The sequence below is a fragment of the Atractosteus spatula genome, chromosome 7 (assembly GCF_055471065.1).
Source record: "Atractosteus spatula isolate fAtrSpa1 chromosome 7, fAtrSpa1.hap1, whole genome shotgun sequence".
In the NCBI taxonomy this organism is placed as follows: domain Eukaryota; kingdom Metazoa; phylum Chordata; class Actinopteri; order Semionotiformes; family Lepisosteidae; genus Atractosteus; species Atractosteus spatula.
In genome coordinates, this window is record NC_142712.1 from 8,140,710 (window position 1) to 8,164,591 (window position 23,882).

Below are 23,882 nucleotides of genomic sequence, written 5' to 3' on the forward strand. Positions count from 1 at the left end.
TCCATAGTGCGCTGGTGTTCGGGGAAGGTGTGGCCAAGGCAAACAGTCCAGAGCTGAGTCCAAAAGGGGAATCCATGATGGGGAAAAATTCCAAAGCCAGGCGATCCATCCAAGACAGACGAGATAAAAACAAGAACCGGGTCGGGACCTGCACGGGAATGTGAACGGGAACTGAAACTAAAACCTTGATGGGGCCAGGCGCTTCCAGGTCCCGGACTCGCCTGGTACAGGAACCAATGCAGAGCCCGGAAGAGAGTGAACGCCCGGCTTTTATAGGGCGAGGGGGAGGAACTGGAGGCAGGTCCAGGGAATGAGTTCTAAACAAGGAAGGGCTGGAGCGTTCTTAAGAGGAGGGGCTTATGATTGTGACACCGTTGAGGTTCCATGCGGGCTCGTGCCCTCCGCCACCCGTTTCGTCCCACAACACCTGGGACGTGAACCTGGGTCTCTGGCAGAACGTAACAGGGAACCAGGCACATGAGCTAAAGTAAACATCCCTCAGCCTAGGCAGCTGAGGTCTCTGCTACGCGCAGGGAGGAAGATGACGTCACCGTATATGAACTACATTAGCTCCGCTACACCTGCATTACATGAACATGGTCAACAGAAACTAAAACACATGCATGTTTACCTAGATATTTTTCCTTCAAACAATATATTGTGGTATTTTTATTCCACACTATAAATAAGCTATCATGATTTTTTCTTTATTTTAATAGAAAAAAAAGTTTACATTAAAAAAACAGCAAGTTAAAAAACAAGGTACCCTATTAACTCAAGTGTTAATTTACAGTATATGCCAGGTTTTAACTAGTGCATAACTTTCAGGAGGAATGTTATAACTAGCTACCCTTAAGTGACATAGTATCAGCCTTATCATTTAAGGCTATTTCCTTGTTTTTGCTGAATGTTTTGCTGCATGTACAGTATAAGTAGTACAAAAGAAGAAAAACGTTCAGCTGGTGCACAGCAGATCCCTATTGTGAGCATGTCTATTACCCTGAGAAGCCACCTTTCATCTCCACACAGGGCCTTGCAGAGTAACAACCACCTCCTGAAGCCCTGTATTGTCACTCCCTGAACTCTCCAGTAGACTCATAGAATGAGGGGCCATTTATCGAGCTTAGTAGCTTTGGGAGAAAATTATAGAATGCCATCGCTTGACTCATTGAATGGAAACTATAACAGACTGTCAGTTGAGCGTTCCAGAGACATGCTTTACTTTGGTGTCTCCGCCTCCCCCCACTGGCCCTTCTGTGACATTTATTAACACTTCACAGTATATTTCTGGTCTTACATTTCATAATTCAGTCATTTCAAACAAGGTTTCTTTGTTGTGCATAGCAAAGAAGGTCGATAATTAGGAATCCTAACCCTTGTTTGCTTAATCTATAATTAACTGTTACTGTTTATCATACCACATTTGTGCAAGTCTTGGCTAAATTATATTAATCAAAGCTTTTTATGAAATATGTTCTGCCAGTTTTAAATTTCTTTATAACCAATATAAGCAAGTCTTTACAAAGTAAATGGAGATTACAAAAATGTTTCTGTATGTTAATGTACTGTATGTGTAAAAAAAGCGTATCAGAACTTTTATTTTTCTTACTTTATTTTTTGCAAATGGAAGCAGTCTTGTGTTATGTTATAGGTACATTTTGAGCTGTAGATTGCACTGTGATCGTATAAATGCCACTTTTACATTTGCAGCTCATTTAGGGGATAGTAGTTCAGGTGGGTAGCTGCGTCAGCATGCGTAGGCTGCAAAGGAACAAGTAATAGGTTTATTCCATGCTGAAAAAAAGAAGAAAGAGAACACAACGTTTCGGCCGTGGAGCCTTCTTCAGGTGTCATTTAGGGGATGTTCATTTTGAAATACTGTACTGTTTTCTAAGATGACAGACAGGTAGTGAAGAAGACCCCTCAATGTATTTCCCCATAGTCAAAATAATATGGTACTCGTGCCTCAGTTTTGTGCTTATAGTGATCATAGTAGATTGGGATGACTGACATTTGTAATGGACGACAATAGTGCACAAGGTGTCACTGAGAATCAGTACAAGAATCATCTTAAAAATAAGGAAGGGAAAGCTGTGCATTTGTTCTCAAATGTTAAATTCTCCTGGTGTTGATGTCTTACTGTGATGGGATTATTTAATCGAAAATATTGAGTTTCATACAGTATGTTAGCAATGTACCCTATAGAAAAAATTTCAATGCAAGATCTTCTTTCCAAATCATCCTGTATTTAGAATGATTTTCATCAGGAGTCATCTGTAGATGTGTGATGTATAGTACTAGAGTTCTGGAGTTGCCTCCAAGGCAAAAAAAAACAAAAAAACAATCGTGAATAAAACATCCTTCAACTCCCTTGAGGGACTGATTCTTAAGAGTAATGCTTCGACGTTGAACAACAGATCCAGTTAGTAATAGGCTGCATTTTAACATACTGTATAAAATATTACATTCTTTAAAAGTGATTTGAATTCTTTACAAACTTTAAAACTAATTTTTAAAGTTTTTAATAGTGCTTTTCTTGAGCACCAGTGAAGCATGTACTTTGCAACACCAGCTGCCCTCCGTCTTGTAGAAAATTCTCAGTCAATTTGCAGGAAGTGTCTGCATACTGATGAAAATGCTGAATCTGCTGTCGCAGCCTGACACCTTTTACAGATGATTTGGCTTCACTCAAGGACTAACTCAGATAAAATGCCCTTTTCATTCCTGGAATCAATTGTTGTTCTATTATTTTTAAGAAAATTCCAAATGATTCTTATGGTTATTTGTTAGTGTCTAGAGAGATTGGACACTGATCTGTGATCTCAATCATCTTTATCCACACTGCAGCAATCTTTTTCAGTAACAGATACAAGAATTCTAACTTGCTAATCTTAGTATTAGTCATCTACTTTCCAGGTTTTCCTCTATTGGAATAATCATAGATGACTTTTTAAATGTAATAATGGTAATGTACTGTAATTGATAGATTTGGATCTGATTTTAAGTCTTAAAAATGTTGTACTTTTTTCTTTATGCAGATATACACACATACTTGTCAGTTCAGATATCATATACAGTATATAGTACAATGAATCTTAAAAAAAATCCATTGTACTATGCAATAATAATTTTGTTAAGCTGACCAAAAGTTACTGTATTATATCAATATTCCATTTTTTTCCGATTTTTCATATTCCTGCTGTGAGGTTTAGTGTAATATTTTGCTGAACTGCAAGTGTAAGTAAATTAATAAAAGATTTGAACAGAGGCTGGGCTGACATATCTCCAGTCAGGGTGTTCTCAGCTCTCAGGTTAGGCTTTTGGCTTAATTCTTCCATGAAAAACAATTTGCTCACAATCAATAAATCTAAGAATATAGTAAATAACTCTGAGGGCTGTGGTATAAATGCTTTAAAAATAGCTTTTAGCTAGGCCACAGAAATGCATTATTTAGCTTGATGTTGGATGCTGTTCATTGAGATACTCCCAAGAACTTGCTGTGGTCCTTATCCAGCAAGGCTTTAGTACTGTAATTACTGTATGTTCTTGTTTACCAACAATTATATTGATTATACCTCCAATCCAGTAAAAATTGTTAGTTTGTTTTCTAGTTAAATGGAAAGATGAAGCTGCTTAATAATACTGCATAAAAAATCAGCATTATGAATGAGGAAGATATTTGTTATTTGTTGGATATTTGTTTTCTAATTCAAGGCATTTCATCTTCACAATAGATGAGCTGATTTTTGTATTTATTTGATAATTTGTGATACAAATCAGATAATTTTTTAAATTGTATTTGTTTAACTTAAAATTCAAACAGGCTTGTTTTTGTCATTATTGTTTGAGTTTCAAAATTTTGCATTTTACCTTCTATCATACACCGTTAATCAAGCAAAAGTTGTTCATATACAGTACCAAATTACCTGAATGGTCCGAGTCTTGTATTTGTATAATTACACACATTTCAGTTTGGACTGCCTTGGCTTTATACTATGCCTGTGCTTCTGAATTAGGATAGAAAATGTAATTTTTCATGACAAATTTTATCCCTACAAATGCATATGTTAAGAATTAAAAATACATTACTTCTGGTTTCTGTAATTAACTGGTCATTTGCTGAAATAGCTGATGTGTTTTTAGTCCATTTCATCCATTAGTAACAGAAGAACAGCTCATTTAAACTTAATTTATATAAATGCTACCTGTGAGGCAAGACAAGTTGGCAGCTGAATGTAAAAAATGCTTTATGGCCCCAAACTGTGGCATCATTAGTGCTGGCTGTTAGACAAAGAAATTGAATATTATGCTATAGGCCCAATGCTGCACAGGATACAATTCTTTTACAAATATAAGTGGAATATCAGGCTTACAGTAAGTAAGTGGTGATACTTAAATGAAATGTAGACGTTTTAGCAATAAAGTTAGCTATCTCACAACTCCATGCAAGATTGTCCCTATCGGTGTAAAGTTGCATTTTACAACTCACATGCACCTTGTTGCCTTATCTGAAGCAGATAAATGCTGTATGAAGCCCCGCTCGCAGGTCCCTTTAGTGAAACAGAATGAAAAGGGTTGTGTGTTGAGTGTTTGACAAAACTTGATTTCACGTGTTTTGTACTGAGATTGAAAACCTGTCAGTGAGCAGAGACTTCCCTTCTAGCAATTGAACAGAACGGTCCTACTGAACAGTTCTCCTTTGTAAGGAAAAGTGCAGAAAGGTTAATGCACACATAAATGCACTTGGTTCAGGTTAGCATGACCCTGGAGCCCCACAGTGTGTAAAGGCAAACAGCTTTCAGTATTGACAATTAACTGGAGACATTAAACTTCATGACAGGCAACAGAACAAAATTTCTCAGTAGATCATTTCAAATTGCACTTCAGTTGCGGATGACTTCTGCCCAAGATTTAATTATAGCTACTTACTGTAGCTTTTTGAATTTCCTTGTTTAACACTAGCCATTTAACATTTGGGATTTCAATATGTGCCTTTGCTAGCAGTTAGGTTTTGTATAATGTAAAATTACTGTACATATTTTTTTATTTCTAATTTTTCCCTTTATACCTAAAAAGAGTGCCCTCTGGTGGCAAGCTACAGCACCACTGGATGATTGCTGGCTGATTTATATTTCAGCGCTAAAGAGGATTGCAAAAAATAAGGGAACATGACAATTTTGCACGAATTTATCTTTTATGTTAAGATTACATTACTTCAAAGTTGCTGTCAGTGTGTGAAATGAAATATATTCAACCTAAAGTTATGTACAGTTTAAACCTCTGTTTAATGGACTTCCTTTAACAGACTTTGGATTTAATGGACAAAATCCCCTAATAGGGAATTTGGCTGAAAATCAGAAATACACAAATATGCACAAATAATAAATCAAAGTAAAAAAGTATAATACTTAGGTTTAAAATTCAGGAATAACAATGGTGCCCTATAGGGGCAGGTCATTGCTTACAATGGGTGCTCTTTGTGTATGCTTTAGCAAGTTATACAGTACAGTATATTTACAGTACGACACCTGATAAAAAACAGTTTTCAAAAGATAAAGAATATATAATGGGCATTTGGCAATAATGAACACCCTATATATGAACAAGATGGGTCTTGGAAGTTTTATCATTTAAGATCTACTTCCTTTGATGGCTTGAATATCCATATGTGTTAAAAACATTAACTTTGGTGCTTGCTAATGTGAAGTCAAAACCTTGTTTGAAAACTCAGCTTGTATCTTGGTGTGTGCAGATCTCTGCGTCTGTGTATTCATTATTCATTGTAGCAGCTCGGCCGTTATGTCTGTCTGGTTCCGTGCTGCCCAGAAGCTGGAGCTGGCTTCTCTGAATCATTCTACATGTTGTGGTCCATGTACTGTAGCCCTGGTGAGTGGCACCTGCCTGAATGCACTGGATACTGAAGTCCTCTCTTTGTCCACAGAACAGGTCGGCTGCAGTGCAAGCTTCCCCACACACGGCCCAGCCAACATGTATGAGCCCTGCCCTGATGAATGCTCCCTGGGTGAGAGAGTGGTTCAGTCAACCCCATCCATCCCATTCTTGCACTCAGTGGCAGCTAGGTTCATCTCAAAGGGCCATTTTCATATCGTCCGATCGGTTTCGTCAAATGAGCAAAAGCATCTACTGAGAGAAGATTGTGAAGAATTGTTAAATCCTCTACTTGTTTAATCAATCTCACTGCATTTGAGATATTTGCTGCCTTAATGTCTTTTATGTTTTAGACTTATGCAGTAAAAGCTTAATCAAAGAAAAAAAAATCTGATCATTGCCTTTTTATTTCGATCATATCCACCCAATTCATTTCGTACCGAGCTATTACTTGAGACAGGATAACCCTTTCTTTGCCACTCACTGCATCTGAATTTAGAGGAGAACCTCCCAGACTTGTTTGAGTCTTTTGCAGAACAAAACTCTTAAAAAAATAAAAGGCAAACGTACTGTAGCTTTAAAACTGTGATACTCTATGCATTATAATTGGCAAAAGCTTCACTATCCAGCTGAGAAGGCAAATAAAGGGTTAACTTACAACTGATGTTTGAACTCAAACAACATAATATCTAGTGCTTATAATAAACTGTTCTCTGCACGACATTTGCCCAAAGGCAAGCAGTTACAAAAGTTACAATCCAGTGCCTTATGTTTCGTACATGTTTTCCCTTTTAAGTTCCAAAACTTAAATCTGCTTAATGACTTGCTTTTGTTATATTTCTGTCATCTGGCTGCTAATACTTCATCAGTGCGCATCATGATGGGTGCATACATGCAAACTGCACTGAATAAATTGGACTGTCAAACAGTGGCATTGATCAGCCAATTTTAAGAGTATCAGCAGTTTCCTTGCCTTGAGGAGGCACTTGGATATTTATTAATATTACAGACTGTAAATTCTAACATGCACACTTGGATCTGACACAGTAGAAGCTGCATCCTTCAAACCTTAATAGCAGCGTATGCATTTGTGGATCAGCACAGTGTTCTGTCCCTTTATAATAAGGAAACAGAATTCAATCAGCTATGATATTCAACCCAGTTTTTTTTTTAATTTTGACTGTTCCTTGTTTTATATTTAATTTCTGTTGTATTTTTTACTTCAATTGTGCAGTTGAGCAATAATTGTCCTTAGCCAGTGTTAATACTGTAACTGTTTAGTTACCAATAGGATGTTTTGACATTATTAAATGTCCTTAAAAACTTCAAAGCAAACACTTGCAAAACTCAATACATTTTATATCTTGAAGTGTTCTCAAAAATCTGCACTCAATTATATGTAATTTGTGTTAGTATGTTGTTTTTTTATATGTACGGTAATGCAACAATTGCTTCTTCTTAACCTATTCTTTTCAGGTATAATCCTAAAATGTATTGTCTAGTTAATTAGTTTTTCCAGCTGGAACAGCTTTTGAATTCACATCATAATATTGAAATTGTGTACAGGTATGTGACATTTGCAGAAATAAAGTTACAAACCATATTGAAGGAATTTGGAAAACCAAAAACATGCATTTTAGAATTTTTAAGAAATACGTTGTCATGCATTACTACCTCATGCTAATGTTGTTTAGAACAAAAATGGGTTAATCAAATGCACTTTAATAACATTAAATAAAAGCTAAATCTATGCAACCCTGAATATTCAGATAGGGATATGAAGAACACACTGATGACATTGTTGTTACCAGGCTTGCAGGCTGTCTTTCAAATATTTTTGCTTTGATTCAGAATGTAGTCTGATCTTGGCATAATTCCAAAAGCACTCCAGCTAATTTTACAGAATTCAGCTTCAGTGGAAATCAAAAGCTACAAATTTAATTTCTTTTCCACTTGCTTATGTCATACATGTAACTATATTTGCAGCTTTAAACATCAAAGGTTACTTTCAGTAACTGTTAAGCTAAATATTGTACAACACAAAAAACTTGTCGAGATACATCTTCCTTGTCAATTGAATTTTTATTGATAGATTTCTCTATTATAGTTCCTGTATTTTTTTCCCAACAGCAGTATTGCCACCCTTCATCCACACACATTTTTCTTCTTTCCACCCTTCTACAGGAAATTTAACTACCATTTGTTTGGATGAATGAGTGCTCAATGAACACCAATTCGTTTAACAACAATATATGTTGAACTTTCAAAATTAGTTAAACCTAAGTCTGCATTTTTACTAAAAAAAAATCCTAAAAAACTGGAAGGCAATTGTGAATAGACTAAACTTTATGTAGGCATAGTGTGCTATGAACAGAATTAAATATGGCAAAGAACTATTTCTTTTGATGCAACTTTTAATGTACAGTAGTATCTTCACTGATTGAGATGAAAGACTGATATTTTTTCAGACAAAGGGGCAAAAATCATCCAGATCATCCAGATCAGCCTAATCTTTTTTCTTTCCCATATTTTTCCTTCCGTTTTTGTTTTCCTCAAGAAGTATCGGTATCAGGATGAAGATATTTCGCCGCAGGATCACGGCTTCCCTCGTCTGACCAATGAAGTCCGTCCCCCGGAGCTGGTGCATGTGTCCGAAAAGAACCTGTCGGAGATCGAAAATGTCCACGGATATGTTTCTCATTCGCACATTTCTCCCCTGAAGGTCAGTCAGGACGCTGTGTGGCTGGAGCCGTGGTGTGAGTCTAACATAACATGGTGTTCCTTTTGTGTGCGAGACATTTTATCCTTTTATTTTTCATGTCTGCAGATTTATTGCTTTACGCTAATTCAGTTAAAACATTTGTAACTCCTGTTAAAAAAAAAGCATAGTAAAGACACAGTCCAGTTCCAAAATGATTTATATCACTGTATGTCTTGCTAGCAGGGTAAGCACAAAAGTGAACTAAGTTTCCAATAAGACCATGCATTTCAGTTAAATACATCTAGAAACCAGTGAAAACCTTGTTGTTTTCATTGACTTGTTATATAACATAACATTAACCTTAAAATGTTATTGGAAAAAGCATGCAAAACAAAAAGGTGAAGAGTTCTCTCAGACTCTCACCTCTGATGTAGTTGCCTCAGCTAAAACATTACAAATACTATACAGTATGTTAACCCCTTCTCTCCCTTGCACATGTCTTTCCGCCTCCCACCTCAACCCCATCTCTACTGTACCTTTTCAGCTCCCCCTTGGTCACTCCTTACTCTGCATGGGGGTCCCAGCCTCCTCGTCCTATGACCAAGAGGTCAGCCCTCAACCAAGCGGGTTAAGCCAATTTTGACACCATTATCCTTTCAGTACACTTCATTCTTGGGTATTGCTGCTCGTTTTCAATTAAAAAGAACAGTACACACTGGTTTTCCATTGCACTGTTTTGCTTTTTGTGATATCCTTCCATCCATTACCAGAAATCTGCTTCTTTCCAATAACGGTCATGGTAGAGCCCACCCCAGGAGCACAGGGCACAGCGACAGAAGCACACGTACAGTATGTCTTTGGAACAAAGGGGCAAACTGCACAAACTCATGACAAACTCATACAAACTTAGAGCATGTCTACCCCACACAGAGAGGAGGCTCTGTCAGTCCCAGGAACTGTGAGGCAGCCATTTTTTAAAACATAAAGATAAAAAGATTTTGTGAGTGCAGTTCAGAGTGACATTTGTTCCCTTTCCTAAAAAAGTACTGGTAAATGAGAAAATAATACCTTATTTAAAATCTTCCTGCAGTACTTAAAAGATCAAAGGTCAGAGTTGCTTTTTAGCCACAGGCTAGGCCAACAGTGGACCTGTTCGCAGATAAAAGAGGGAGGAACTAGCTCAAATGCATTGTCCATGCTGGCTTACATTTTATAGTAGTTGACATACAGTCTCTCTTTTTTTTCCAAGTGAAGCAAAAGTTAGGGCTTGGAATCTGTATTGAAAATTAACACCATTACCTGAACAAAGTTTGAACACATTGATATGATTAAATGTCCGGATTGATTTCAATGCCAATCTGTTGACCGTTTTCATCAATTTAATATTTAGTGGCAGACTTAGTCCAAAACGGGGTGTTCGTAGATGCCACTTGCAAGATTTATTTTGTATAATTGATTAAATATTTTGACCAGTTGTCTTAGATCAATTTTATCGTTTTTGCATGAACAAAAACATTTAGAAAGAATTTCTGTAGTCAAAATTAATTGAGAAAGCAGGCTGCCTTCTAGTCCTTATATTGGGAGGACTGGTGTTGAAAAATAACATCACTGTTGAATAATTTCTTTTTCCATCATTGATGGTCTTAAAAAAAGAAGTTTACAGTTCGTGCTTATATGTAACTATGAAGGGCTTTACAGGTCCTTGTCTGCTGTAAATTATGTTGTTTCAGTCATCAAGGACTTATTTTACATATTCTTTCACATACAATAATACTCCATCCATTAAACATGGTTGCTTAAAATTTTCTACTGGGGCTTTCTTATATACCTAATACATACAGTACCTACTGTACAGTATATACAGTACTATATAACATACAGTTTCTGTAGGTTGTCATATCATACATCAGCACTAGGTGGTGCCCAAACTTAAAGTTACTTTTATTTATCATCGAGACCATTGGCCAAATCACAACATTCTCAATATACAGTAGGAACATTATAAGCATTGTGGCTTATTCTGTAATTTGATTCAGTTGTTTCTGTTGCTACAGTATATAAATAGAGCAGAGTTGTAGCATTTATTCAGTATCATACGACCCAATGAAATAATTTTCTTTCATTTGAGGCTTTATATTTTGGCAAACTGGATTTTCATTGGAGGGGAACGGATGAATATTTGTTTGGAATCCTTTTATCAGCAGGGAAGAAAGCTATAACAAGAAAGTGGCTTCTCACAGATTTACCAACAATGAATGATTGGATTGGATTAATAAATGAAATATATATAATAGAAAAATGAACATTTTCACTTAAATTACAAACGAATACATTTGTCAACTATTGGTCTAGATGGGTTAAGTACATTAAAACTTTAAGGTCTGAATTTGTTGAGATATAAAATAGCTGACACTTAATAAGGTACAGTACATTTATATAGTCTCCTCCCTTTTTACATTCATAAAAGAATACATCTTTCTCATTTTAAATGTATACAGTTTGTTTAAAAGTTATATAATTGTAAAGTACTAAGGGAACAAATAGGAATAGACAATTTTGCTTGTGATGTATAGTCGAAAGTGTATTGTAAAAGTAAGGCTGAGTAATGGTGATTATATGTAAAATGGTTTTGTTTTGTTCTCTAAAATAAAAAAAGAACATTTTCTTGAGAAACATCTGCACAGTATAAGTAGGGAAAGGGTATCAGTTTCATCATGTTTTTTTCTGTTTTTACAATACACATTTTATCTTCATTTTTCTTTAGGAATTATGTCTTGAGCTGTAAATTGCTGTTCATGTCAAGAAAAGGAACTGAATCGTTGCATTCACGGTGAAGTCGGCTTTATGACTACAAAACATGAATAAATCACTTTCAGAGCAACAGACTGAATGCAGCAATGAATTAAAATTTAACTGGAAATCGGATGCACCCCCATTAATTAGCAATCCAGATTGTACTGCATGCTGAAGCTGTTTAAGATCCACTGTGAGTGGTTTTGATATACTACTCTGTAACGAAATATGGTTTAAACATTCAGGGCTGTTCACATCAGCTGACAAAACAGGCCAAGCTTTGATGTGGCAGCTTCATTAGTGGGACTCTCATAAAATCACCTCCAAACCATATCTATGGTGCGTTTTGCTGCATAGATTATGAGATGAAGTGGAGCTAAATTGTACCCTTTTGTAGAAGATAAAAATACAAGGAATGGAAAAATTTAAGGCTTTCAAGAAAAAACTAATGCCAAGGCCTTTGTGTGAATGTCTCCACTAAAACATCTGTACATATGAGAGATATTTATTTATACATTTCTATTTCTTGCCCATTCCTGAAACTACTTTTTGGATTTGAATTCTGACACATTCACAGTTAATTTCTGTAAGCTATTCTTATTGTGTAGATCTCCACACTGATATGGACAGTTACACTTGATTAAAACATGTTATTCTACTATAGGTACTAAATATAAATGTGTTTCAGGGAATCATCTCAATTTTATGAGGCAGAAGACACCTGAAATCCTTCAGTGTTGCCTTTTGCATACAATGAGACATATGGAACAAATACATTGACACCCTGTAAAGAAGGACTCCTTAAAATTAAAGAATGTTATTGACAGAAATCATACTGGCTGTCACCACAATAAACCTTGACTGTGTTAGAGCCCAAACCAGCATGATCATAAGTTGACAGAAATGCAGAAACCCACTGGCTATCCAAATGATTCATGATACACAGAAACAATAAGACAACACACTGTGAAAACCAATATCCTGTCATGGGCAAGCTGCACTTGTTTAAACCAGTATTAAATAACTGGTGTGCTGTTCATTTACAACTATGGGAAATCCTAGGGAAAATTATGGTCACTGTGTCAATCTAAAAAAAAAGGAATATACTGTAGTTTTTCTTATAATGGTGCTCTGTGCTGAGTAAAGCCACTTACAAAGGGAAAAGGGAATGCAAGAAAAAAGCAGGCAGTCTATTGAAAAAGCTTAACCGTCATGACCTGGATGAATCACTTAAACATATAGCTAGCTGGGCTATTTTCCTTTTTCATCTTTTCACCTTCTGCTTTAATGTACTAAGACGCGCCTCGAGGGAATTCACAGAACACACCACTTTCTATGCTTGAATACTTCACATATATAATTAGTTAATGCACTTTTTTTTGTTATTGTTTCATTGCTATGGTTATTTTCAGTGTTTTGAAAGTTTATAATTTTACCATCTTTCTGTTCTCATTCAAAAACCAAGAGCTTAATTAGTATTTTTGTCTGGTAAGATGCATTCAGATTATGTTAATAGCTGTTCACAGAATTAGCACTGCCTTGCTTTTTGGCATCCTTGTTCTTTTTAAGGTCCCCATTAACTTACAAATACTTAATCAGTACAAGAGGCATGCCATTTAGGAGAGAGTTACTGCAGATAAGTCCTTACTTTGTGCTTGCTGTTGCTGTCAGTGCACTCAGGTTTATGAATAATTGAATAGCGACACCCACAGATAACAATTTCATGTCAGAAGAATTGGAGACTTTCAGGTTTTACCTAGCCAATGGAGATTAAATGTTGAGCAGTTACAAGTAGGTGTACCAGTGTGTTCACATGTTTTGTTTTTACATCTGAAAGGAGGTGTTTGTCAGGTCTTTAAATGCTGATCTGTACTGTATTTGATTGTGTTGATGAAAAACTCTTACAAGAAGAGAAGTCAAAAAGCAAGGCTGTTAAATCTTTAAATCCTTTTTGCTTGCTTGAAAACACTACTTATGGCTGCTTGTCCTATTATAAAAGGACATATGCATAATAAAGGTGACATTAAAAAATAATTTAAACCTTTCCTCCTCATCCTGGTTGTGAGAGGAGAATTTCATTCTTAGAGCTTATTTAAGAGCTTATATATCACACTTATGAGAGATTATTTTATGAACTAGGACCTATTCTTCCAGCATATTTATATTAACGATTGTATGCCCATTATTAAAGCTCACTACTGATGTTATTAGGGTTTTTTTCTCCATTACATTACACGGGAAGTCTGCTTATCCCTGCATACTCATTCACTTGTGCACTTAAGCCATTGTGGTTCATGCTGAATGAGTGGAATTTGAATTGATCATTTGACTTCTGAAAATGTCTTCTCTTTATTCAGGTATACTTGCTAGTGATTTTATTTCTTATTTCTTACCTGCAGCCTGCACTGGTTACCCGTTTTGATCTTACATACCCGGGTCTGACTGCTGCAAACTACCTGGCAAGTTTATTTTCATTTGCAAATGTATTTCCTATATGATTGGGTACTGTGGGTTCGAGAAAGTTTCATGTGTGCCCTTCTTTTTGTGAAACAATGGTGTTTTAAGGTATCGGCCAGTCCCTTCACCCGACTGTAAGGAATGACTGTAAGTGAGGAATATTTTAATACATACTGTAGGAAAAGTGGTGGCTGGACAGTGTTTTGGGGTTTCGTTTGCTTTATTATAGAGTCCAGTATGTTTTAATGCTGTATACTGTACACTTAGGTATGACAGTTTTGACTAAGTAGTGGCAGACAAACGTTTTGGCTTTCTTTCCTTTTTTGTCACACATTCAATTGCCTGATGGTACTGCCTGGTCATTGTTTATTGCTACTTACTGTACATTTTGTCATGTTTGAAACTTATTCCATTCCATGAAAATTCACAGATGTCACCATGCTTTCTTAACTGATGCTTACTATTTAATTTGTTCACTATTGTGGTGGCTGTAGAATTTAGGATTCTTAAGGTAGTACCTGTGTTCCAGAGTTCTGATAAAAGAATATTTCATGAAAACTGAAAGAAATGTAAAGCTTTGAATTAACATCATAGAATACAGGTCTTTTGTTTGTTTAGTAGAAGTTAGTGATAATACAAACTATTACAGTATGGGAAATATAGTATTATTGAAAGTAGGTCTTTGCAGGCTTCTATTATAGAATGTTTGAGTTTACAGCAACAACATTACATTTTGACATAACAGTCTTAGTTTGGTGGATCTATGGTTAATTACAGTGTTATGATGGTGGAAATCATTTGAGAAGCATTTTGTTCAGTGCATTGTACACGTTTACACATTGAAATTGCTTCCATAGATCTATGTTTTTCCAGCCTCACTAACCTTAATGTTGGCTTCTACTACATGAATCTGTGGTATTGGAAGAAGCAATAATGTTGGATAAGAGCTTTAAGATGTCTTTAGCCATCATTTCACAGCTCTGCTGATTGCTTCAGAGAATAAGCGTTGACTTTAATTACTGGTATAATTCCATTATTGATATGACAGTATTTTTTTAGCAAAGGATATATATAAAGGATATATATATATACCTGAAAACAAATCTAAAACAAAGAAACAAACATGTCTGCATTCAGTAAACCACAGTATATGAAAGGTATTCACCAGATAACACCAGCATGCTCATATGACCCTGATACAACCCTTATTATCCTAACACGCCTGATGCATATAGTTACCGACAGATAGAGGTCTCCTCTACCTTCCTGCCACTTGACAGTATTCTTGCACATCGTACCTTGGAAAATGCCAGAGCAGATGAGCCCATGTGATTAAGAAGCAGGGTGAAAGATGACTCCTTTTTTCTCCCTAGTGTGTTCTTCAAGGCATGAGTCTGTCTTAGAAATGAATAACGTGCACCCCATCATAGACAGCACAAACTCGCTGTGTTCCCTAATTCCTTTCTTTGGTTGAATATCTGTTGATTTTGTTCAGTTGGCATGATAGTTCTTCATTTTCAGTTTTCACAGACACGAGTGGATCTAATATGGAAACTGAAAGTGACTGGATTTGCCGAGCTAAATTTTATGTGCAAAAAAAAAGGTCTGCTAACAATGTGCATGAATCATGCAGCAGCTGATGCCTATGGATTCCTCTTCTCAATTTGCACTCTAGCCCTGGGAGCTTGTATGAAAGATTACTTTAATACCAGGTTCTAATTGTACTGCCAAGACTTCTTTTCTTTCCCTCACTGCAGTGCATAAAGTTCAGCTTTGATATACCTCAGCGGTTTTTATTTTTTTTAATAGACTAAATAATTTGCACTGAATTTCATTAATAGATCACAGTGCTTTGCTAAAAATAGGAGAAGTCATGGTTTTTTAACCGTCTTGATTTTTGCTGTCTGAAAATGGACACACAGTATGGAAACTAATTGAGAAGGGCAGGCTAGTATACATGGCTCTTTCTCTGATCACATGCCTTGAGCTGAGTTTGAATAGTACATTTGGCTGCTGATAGTCTGAACACGCCTACAAACCTGTCAGTTTCAGCCTGGGGCTCGAACAGACACTGAAAGGAACTGTATAAATCATCTTCACTGTTGATATCACTTTTTCTGTATGACTGGCGGTGTACTGTACTTGTTAGTGTGTGAGAGTTTGTAATGATTAGTAATTGGAAGTAATTATCATCAAAGGTTAAATTCCTTTTTTCTGTTAATACAGTATATACAGTACTGTAGGGATACTTAAGACTGTATACTGTACACATACATATACAAATGTTCAAGGAGAGGTAGAGATAAGCTTAAGCATTCTCATCCTATCTCATTAAGTAACTAAAAAACAATTTTTATTTGAGCAGTATGCATCACACTAAACATCTATACAATTCATAAAACTCAAGTAATTTACGTTTTGCCCTTCTGCTGTCAAGAGAGAGTGTGGCCAAAGAAATATGAAACATCGCTAAAAATATGAGCTGAAGGTTTTGCATTATTTAAAACCCAACCCGCTCTTTTTTTTCCCCAGTGCCATTTATTTAACTGTACTACATAAAAGCTGGATTAAGAAATACAGTATTATCGATCTGAATTAGTAAATGTGAATTTCATTTTAGGCTTTGTTAGGGGAAAAAAGTGCAAGATTGCTGAAAGATCGCACTGCTTATTCATTGCAACCAAAGACGTAAAGGGATCAAGCTCACTTCAATCTTGTTAGAACAACAGTATTGCACAAAGTTGTTTGGTTAATTAATAATAGAAACTTCACATCAAAGGCAAATTTTTACTAATCTTTATATTAAATTCTACCATATATATATGTAGATGAGGGTGTGAATTATAATTATAAATTATAATTTGGTATTAATTAACTAAGAATCAGAGCTAATAACAAATAAAGATAAATGAGCCTTTAAATGGGCCAAGTCTGTGCGCTGATTCAGTGCAACGATGATGTATTGGATTGCCTTGCTCCCACTTACAAAGACATCTTGCACCACTTAGGTTTAGATACTGTTCCTTTTACATAGATAAAGGCGACTAGATCTACTGTAGGTTAGAAATTGATGTTAGAATGCAAATTTGCAATCCATTGCAAATGTAGGACTATTTTTCAAGAATGTGAATATGAATGCTTTATAATTCTAAATGTTTCGATAGATAGATACTTTATTGATCCCGTGAGGGAAATTGCAGTGCAACAGCAGCTTAACACAGACAACACAGCCACAGTGTAACGAATGATACAATAATAATAATACAATACATACAATACAATCAGTACAGTGAGAAGTGCACTAAGAAGAGTGCACTTAAAAAGAGAGTACATGTTTAAACATGGAATGTGTTTGGTTTAGCTATTGTATCTTAATTTGGTGCAAGAAATTCAAGTGTTACAGTAAAAAAAAAAAATTAAACTATGTGCTTTAAAAATGTTTTGTGAAGTTACTTTGGTAGGGCATCAGTTATTGCCTGTTGTTTGTTCTGTTTCAGGACTTAAATGCCATACTGAAGGAGATGCGTTTTTTGTCTTCTTCATGAACGTACTGATGAATGTTCTTGCTCCAGCTGCCTGCAGAACATTTAACCAAAAAGTCATTTTTTTCCGCTCCGTTACATCAAAGTAAACATGTCTGTGGATTTCCTGATGAAGAGCAGACTTCAAAATGAGCAGGTCTTTGGGGATAGTGACAGCAACCAGTTCTGTCTGCTTAGTGTGAGTGCATCTTCGCAATGCCACTGAAATGACGAGAATTTAGTTTTCAAGTAGCGTGACCTATTATCTAACAATCACATTACAATTATTATTTTTAAAATGACGGAGCAGGTGTAAATTATGCCTTTTTCTACTACTGGAAATCCAGATGCAAGAGCTCAGGGAGGCAGTACAGCAAGTGATTGAGGAAGGCAGGCAGTTGTTTCCTTATGGAAAAAAAACTTTTACTTCATTATTCTTGGATCTAGAAATGTTTGCTATATTTAAAAGTACCCATGAATAATGCAAAATTGACATTGGGAGGTTTTAGGACAATTTTGTTTTTGTGTCAAAGAAGTGTTTATATTTCAAAAGCAGGACGTTTTCTTCCTTAATTTGGAAAATACAACAGTACAGTATATTTTTCATAAACTTGAATTCTAGGAAACTTTTTAAAAAATGTATTCTAAAGTGACAGTAATTAATTAATATGCCAATTCTATTTGCAAGGCTAATTTGATAATAAGTTGTCTAAAACAGTAAGAATACGTAAAATTAACATATTAATTGTTTACTCCTATTATTAAACAAATCACATCTTATTAACTAAAAAATAGTTTCTAGCCCTAGAGCAAAATATAATTAATTTGGTTCAAAGAGGTTTAACTGAAAGGAGCTCATTACTCAATACTGAAAAAAAATCCCTCATTTAATATGAATGCTTTTCTAGAGTTTGTGCCTCCCCATTTGTTGCTGTGTGAAAATATACAGTATAATTGAAAAACTGTTTACAGGAGTAATACATCTGAAAAGATACAGATGAAGAAATGGTATCACATTGGATAGGACTTGCTGCCTTGTAGGTAAAATCTGTAAACTACTGGTATAATGCTATTAAATAATGTAAAATTATTGTACAAATCCTTACCAGGTTATTAAATTGAAAGTACTACAGTACTCACAGAAACAGGGCTGATAGGTGCCAATTAGCTCTGTATGTCTGTGTCAAAGCCTTGCCCTTTGTACAGTATATTTGCTGTATTCTAGATTCTCAAGGAGGCTCTGAATCCTCACATCACTGAGGCTATGTAATTAAAGGGGGTAGCAGTCAAGGATGGATGATGCTCTGTCCTTTCAGGTCAGCAAAAGCCCACATTGATGTAATACAGTGATGGAGCACACTGGCTTTCCAAAGGAGCTTGGCTCTTTACCCAGTAGGTAGCATGTACTGTATAATGCCTGGTTTCTGGCTGGGAAGCTAGGATTAGAGGTGCATCAGAATTTAACAACCTACCCCTTTGGTGACAGTAGTAGGTAGTGTATTTGTAATAGCACACAGAGATGTTTTGGAAAAGAGAGATACAATGTCTTAACATGACTTTGAGATGAAGAGATATTATCCTGCATCCATTTCACAGAGAATAGTCTTGATTTGTTTTTTCACAAGTCAAGGATCATTGAACTGCATCATTAAGTTAAAGAGAAAAAATACAGAGGCAACTGACATTAATGCAAAAGAGACAAAAAAGGGAAAATGACTTAGCTGTAAACACATGCACTTATCTGTCAAAAAAGATACTTGGAAAAAAATTGATTTGATCTGAAAACCTTAGACAGTTAATTGCAGATTAATACACTGGTATGGTCCAGTCAGACATCAGTGGCGGCACTGTCTCTCTAATAAGTCCACTTGTTTTTGGAGGTATTGCTCTTTCAAGCTTTATGTTAACACCCAACCCATAGCATAAACAAAACATAAATAAAAGCCTGTTCAAAGCTTCGTTAAGTTTAGAATATTTAACATCTGCTTGAAACCAAATGTCAGTGAACAATTATGTTTTGATGAATTGACTGCTATTGCTGATTTGGTTCCAATACATTATTGGGTATGAATTCATGTTTCAAAGCACAATGCAAATGACTTAAATGAGAGATGCAGTGAGATCAGAAACAAATCATGGGAACGAAAGTTATTCAGTATTTTGTTCTCTGTGAAAGCAGACATCCTTGACAAAGGTTATCTAAATTTTAATATCCATCCTCCAGTAAATGTTTTATGGAATCAAAGAGAGATAATGATTGAAGTTTCCCATTTAACTGCTTCAACTTCAAGCTGGAAAGCCAGATTGTGACTCTGTATTTCAGCGTCACAACAGCACCATTGGATCAGGGGTTTGTTTTATTCTGTTGAACAAAGTGTATAATTATCATTCTTATTTGTGGAGCATACGGAACCATCTCAAACATCACCCTGCCAGTCTGACCTTTGATAAATGTTTTAGATCTAGAAGAATGTTTATTTGGTGCAAGTTGATGTTCTTCAGTGCCTACTAGAAAATAACATAAGCGTGGTTGCAAAGGAGAGAAAGTTATTGGGCCCAGATATTTCTGCATTTCACCTTAAACTCAAGTTTTATATTTATCACTTTATCAGTTGTATTGCGAGTTCCCCAAAGAGCGAAAAATCATTGCACTCATTATTTATTTAAATGCTTTTAAGGTAAAGTCATGCTCTGATGTTACTCTTCTGTTTAACAGCAGTTACCAAGATAAAAGTATTATAAGAATCATCCATTTTTTCAGAAACTACGCAGCAAGCCAGAGCCTAACCCAGCAGACAGAGCACAGTTTAGAGATGCCAGTTATCTTAGTCATCCTGTATGTGGGAGGAAACCAGAGCACCTAGAGAAACCCAACTCACATAGGGGGTGAATATGGAAAACTCTAATCAGGGGGAATCCCAGGGCAGGATTGAACTCAGGTTAAGAGCTGTAAGGCAGCATCTCGAACATCCATGCCACTGTGCCCCTCATGACAGGATTCCGTTTTTCTACAATTAATAAGCTATGCTATTAGCGAACAAAAACCCCTCAAGTGCATAAATAATTGTAAGCTTTTTTTATTGAATAAATCAATATAATTTTGCATTAAACATAAAAAAATCATTGCATGTGACACTTTTCTCTTTTTTAAGTTAAAGAAATTTAAACTGTAGGACACTGACAGGATATACATGGCTAGTAGGAGACCGAGGGATTTCCTAATGTATTCTCAGTCAGCAAATGGATTTTCTTTGTACTGTTTGTCGAAAATAAATGTCAGTGTTTGTGTCATCTGGAGGTTTGGCTGAGATCCAGACAACAGAACAGAAAGCAGTCTGTGTGTCTGTCTTAAAAGCATGGACATTTTGCTATGAAGCTGGAAGCAGCTTGCAGTGTTTGACTTTGAAGATGACTGAGGTGTACTGCAATTAGATTTACCAGAGTGACAGTTCATTTTGGCACACAATTTTGTAGGTTCGCTTTTAGCACCTAGGTACAATTGAATAAATTGTAGTTGATTCAAGATATGTGGCCAGGACTTTTATTTTTGTCTTTTCTTGTGCTGGTTTATGTGCTATTATTTGACATGCTGAAGAGCAGGAAGTGCAAATAACCACATAAATGATTTTCATTGAAAGCAGATTTCTAGCAGTTATAGCTGATTTCAATTTAATATGTTTATAGCATGTTGTTATTTCACATTAAATGTACAAAGGAAACAACGAAATAGTGTAAACAGTGCCAGTGAGACATGCAAAGAAGCAAGCTCCTGATTTTAAAAAACAGCAATGATTCACCTCAGACACTCCTCTTTACTTCTTTCTTTCTAAACAACAGATGTTTAGAAGGTCACCTCTAGCATAAGCACTAGAGATTAGAATACTGAATCATACTGGGTTTGATTTTATTTGCATTATTTGGGAAGAAAATATCACTTCCCTGTCATTTGATATTGGTTCTCTAAAAGAATGTTTTTATTGTGAGATTTGCTCATCTCTTGCCTTCATAGATCAAGTCAAACTATCAAAGATTTCCCGGAGCAGTTCGTGAGCAGTATGTAGTCACAAGATATCAAAAGCTCCATGTCAGAAGTGTGATAGTATAAGCTTGTCTAACTGAAACATGAGATTTTTTCAACATTTTATTGAAAAACAGAAAAACCCTACTCTGATGTATAATCAACATCCTCTTAAAAGATTCTAAGACAGGTAAAGGAAACTGTCCTACTACTACTCAGTGAAGCAAAGATTCCATTGTGCATTTACTGTACAGATTTATACATTTCAATGTACTGTAATTTCCTAGCTACTTCTTAAACGTTGCTTTTTCTATCAAATATGTATAAAATAATCTTTATTTTATATAGCACATTTAATGTTATATCATCACAAGTCTACTTTACAACATAATAATTAAACAGAGATAGGTACAGTATACATACACTAAAACAGGGTATTAACCAGATCTGAAAGTGCTGACTGACTCACAAATTATTCAGTGGGTGTGTGCATTTTAAATGAATTATTTGGGACCTTATAAAGTTAAAAAAAAGTTAAAGAGTTAAAAGTTAAAGTTAAAGTTTCTTGTAAAGAAAAATCACTGTTCAGAATCTTGTTCCAAGAGAAAATTTGTTTTATATGTGTAATGGTTTTACATTAATTCACTTAGCTTTCCAATTACATAGCAGCATTTTATATAAGATGTTTACAGCATGCTGCATTCATGTTCTTAAATGTGAACTGTCTTTGAAGTGATCATCAATAATTAAATGATTCAGTGGCTTTTCTAATCACCTTAAATGAGGATAATGTTTGGAGAATTTACCCACTGCTGTGAACTATTTGGTGCAAACAGTAGTTACCTGATAATGTTCCCATGTAGCTGAATTAACTTTCAAAATAGGGGAATGCTCCCCCTGCGACCTTATTATAATGTTGCAATGTTGCAAAAAATGTTTCATTTTTTAAGTTCTGCCACGTACTGTATCTACAGTATATGAATGTGGTGTGCTGGATGGATAGCTTTTCCATGTGCTGTTTTGTCTATGGAAACACAAGACTGGCCAGAACAGCTCTGGAACATGTTGCACAAGGAAAAGACTCACTGGGCAGCCCATGGTGTTGCATTCATTAAATTAATTTAAAAAATTAAATTTCTGAAGCCTAGAAATGCTAAGAACTGTACTGTGCGGCAGAACTGCCAGCGGGTGCGAGCTAAGTCAATGTTGACTTAAGACACACGTCTCATTTCATCGTGTTTCACCAACAAAACCAAAATACATTTACAGAAAACCTTTTATCAATCGAAAATGGACAACTGGAGCTTCAAAAAACAACACGTTTTCAGAACCGAAATACACCAAGGCGATCGATCTCAATAACACTTTTTATCTGATGACGCACTTCAGCAAACTTCCAAAGTGCGTCGATAAGTAATCAATAAGCCAGCAAAACATGACTGCAAAACCAAAAACCAGCAAAAAAGAATAAATCCCATGTTTTTACCTTGTTCAGAGCATCCGTAAGACCAGTAATATACAGTATCCACAAAACAATAACCGTACTCATCTCCAGGCCTGGAGGAAACTGAAAGGTATTGGCTATTGGAATTGAATTTTGAAACTGACCGACTCAAAAAAGCTAATCTGATGGGTGAAAACCGCTGTCATTCATTGTATTTTCAGCCATTCAGAGCTGAATTGTATTGTATTTCCAATAACTTTTATACATTTTTTTGGGATGCGAGAAATTTCATTCCAGGTCCAGTCTTCACAAAAAACTACACAGAAATTTTTCAAATTGATCAATTTGTCCCAAATTCTTATCCAAGCTAGTAGACGGCTAGGACAAGGCCTACAGGAATTTTGAGCCTGCTGACAGGCCTAACAATTGAAAAATTTGACCTCTGAAGACCAAAAAAAGTGGACACATTAAGAGATAAAAGAAATTTGACTGTTCACACCCAAAGCCAAGGAAGTTAGCTTCAATGTAAGACCTCAACCAGGCTTGTTTCTGGCAGCTATGTTCTGCTGCAGAGATATAACCAAATATTTAAGGGGAGAAAATTCCAGGCGGAAATTGGCTATAGGGGTCTATAACATTATCAGCTTAAATAAGCAATGGTACATTCTGAACTTTTTTTTCCCTTAGAGGCTTGAGAATGTTTTTGAAAGTGCTGCACCATGCAGAAATTGAGCAAAGCCTTCACAGCTACAGCCTTTTAATAATAGATCGTGGAAGACACTTTCTTAAGGTTAATTTTCAACAAAATTTGATTAGCACCGTAGCCAGAATTTTTTTCAACCCATATTTAAAAATGGGTGAATAATAATTGCTTACACTTACAGCATATAATGCTTTTCTGGATACTCACAGCGCTTTACAGGTAATGGGGACTCCCCTCCACCACCACCAATGTATTCATATAAAAGCCAATTCCAGATCACCCATTCTCTTTATACTTTATATTGCAACAGTATCTAAAGTGTTTAAAATGTTTTTTTAATTAGTTTTTCTTAATTT

General features: G+C 35.7%; 1 protein-coding gene across 1 annotated transcript in view; it reads left to right on the top strand.

Annotated features, from left to right (window-relative positions):
* The window catches only part of LOC148830362 (disks large homolog 1-like), a 107,674-nt gene extending 90,418 nt beyond the window's left edge, over positions 1–17,256 (top strand). The window contains exons 4-6 of the mRNA XM_088922295.1: positions 5,942–6,022; positions 8,450–8,611; positions 13,783–17,256. Of these exons, the coding sequence (XP_088778421.1) occupies positions 5,942–6,022; positions 8,450–8,611; positions 13,783–13,881 (342 nt within the window). The 3' untranslated portion in view covers positions 13,882–17,256. The remainder of the gene's footprint in view (positions 1–5,941; positions 6,023–8,449; positions 8,612–13,782) is intronic.
* Positions 17,257–23,882: the final 6,626 nt, after the last annotated feature.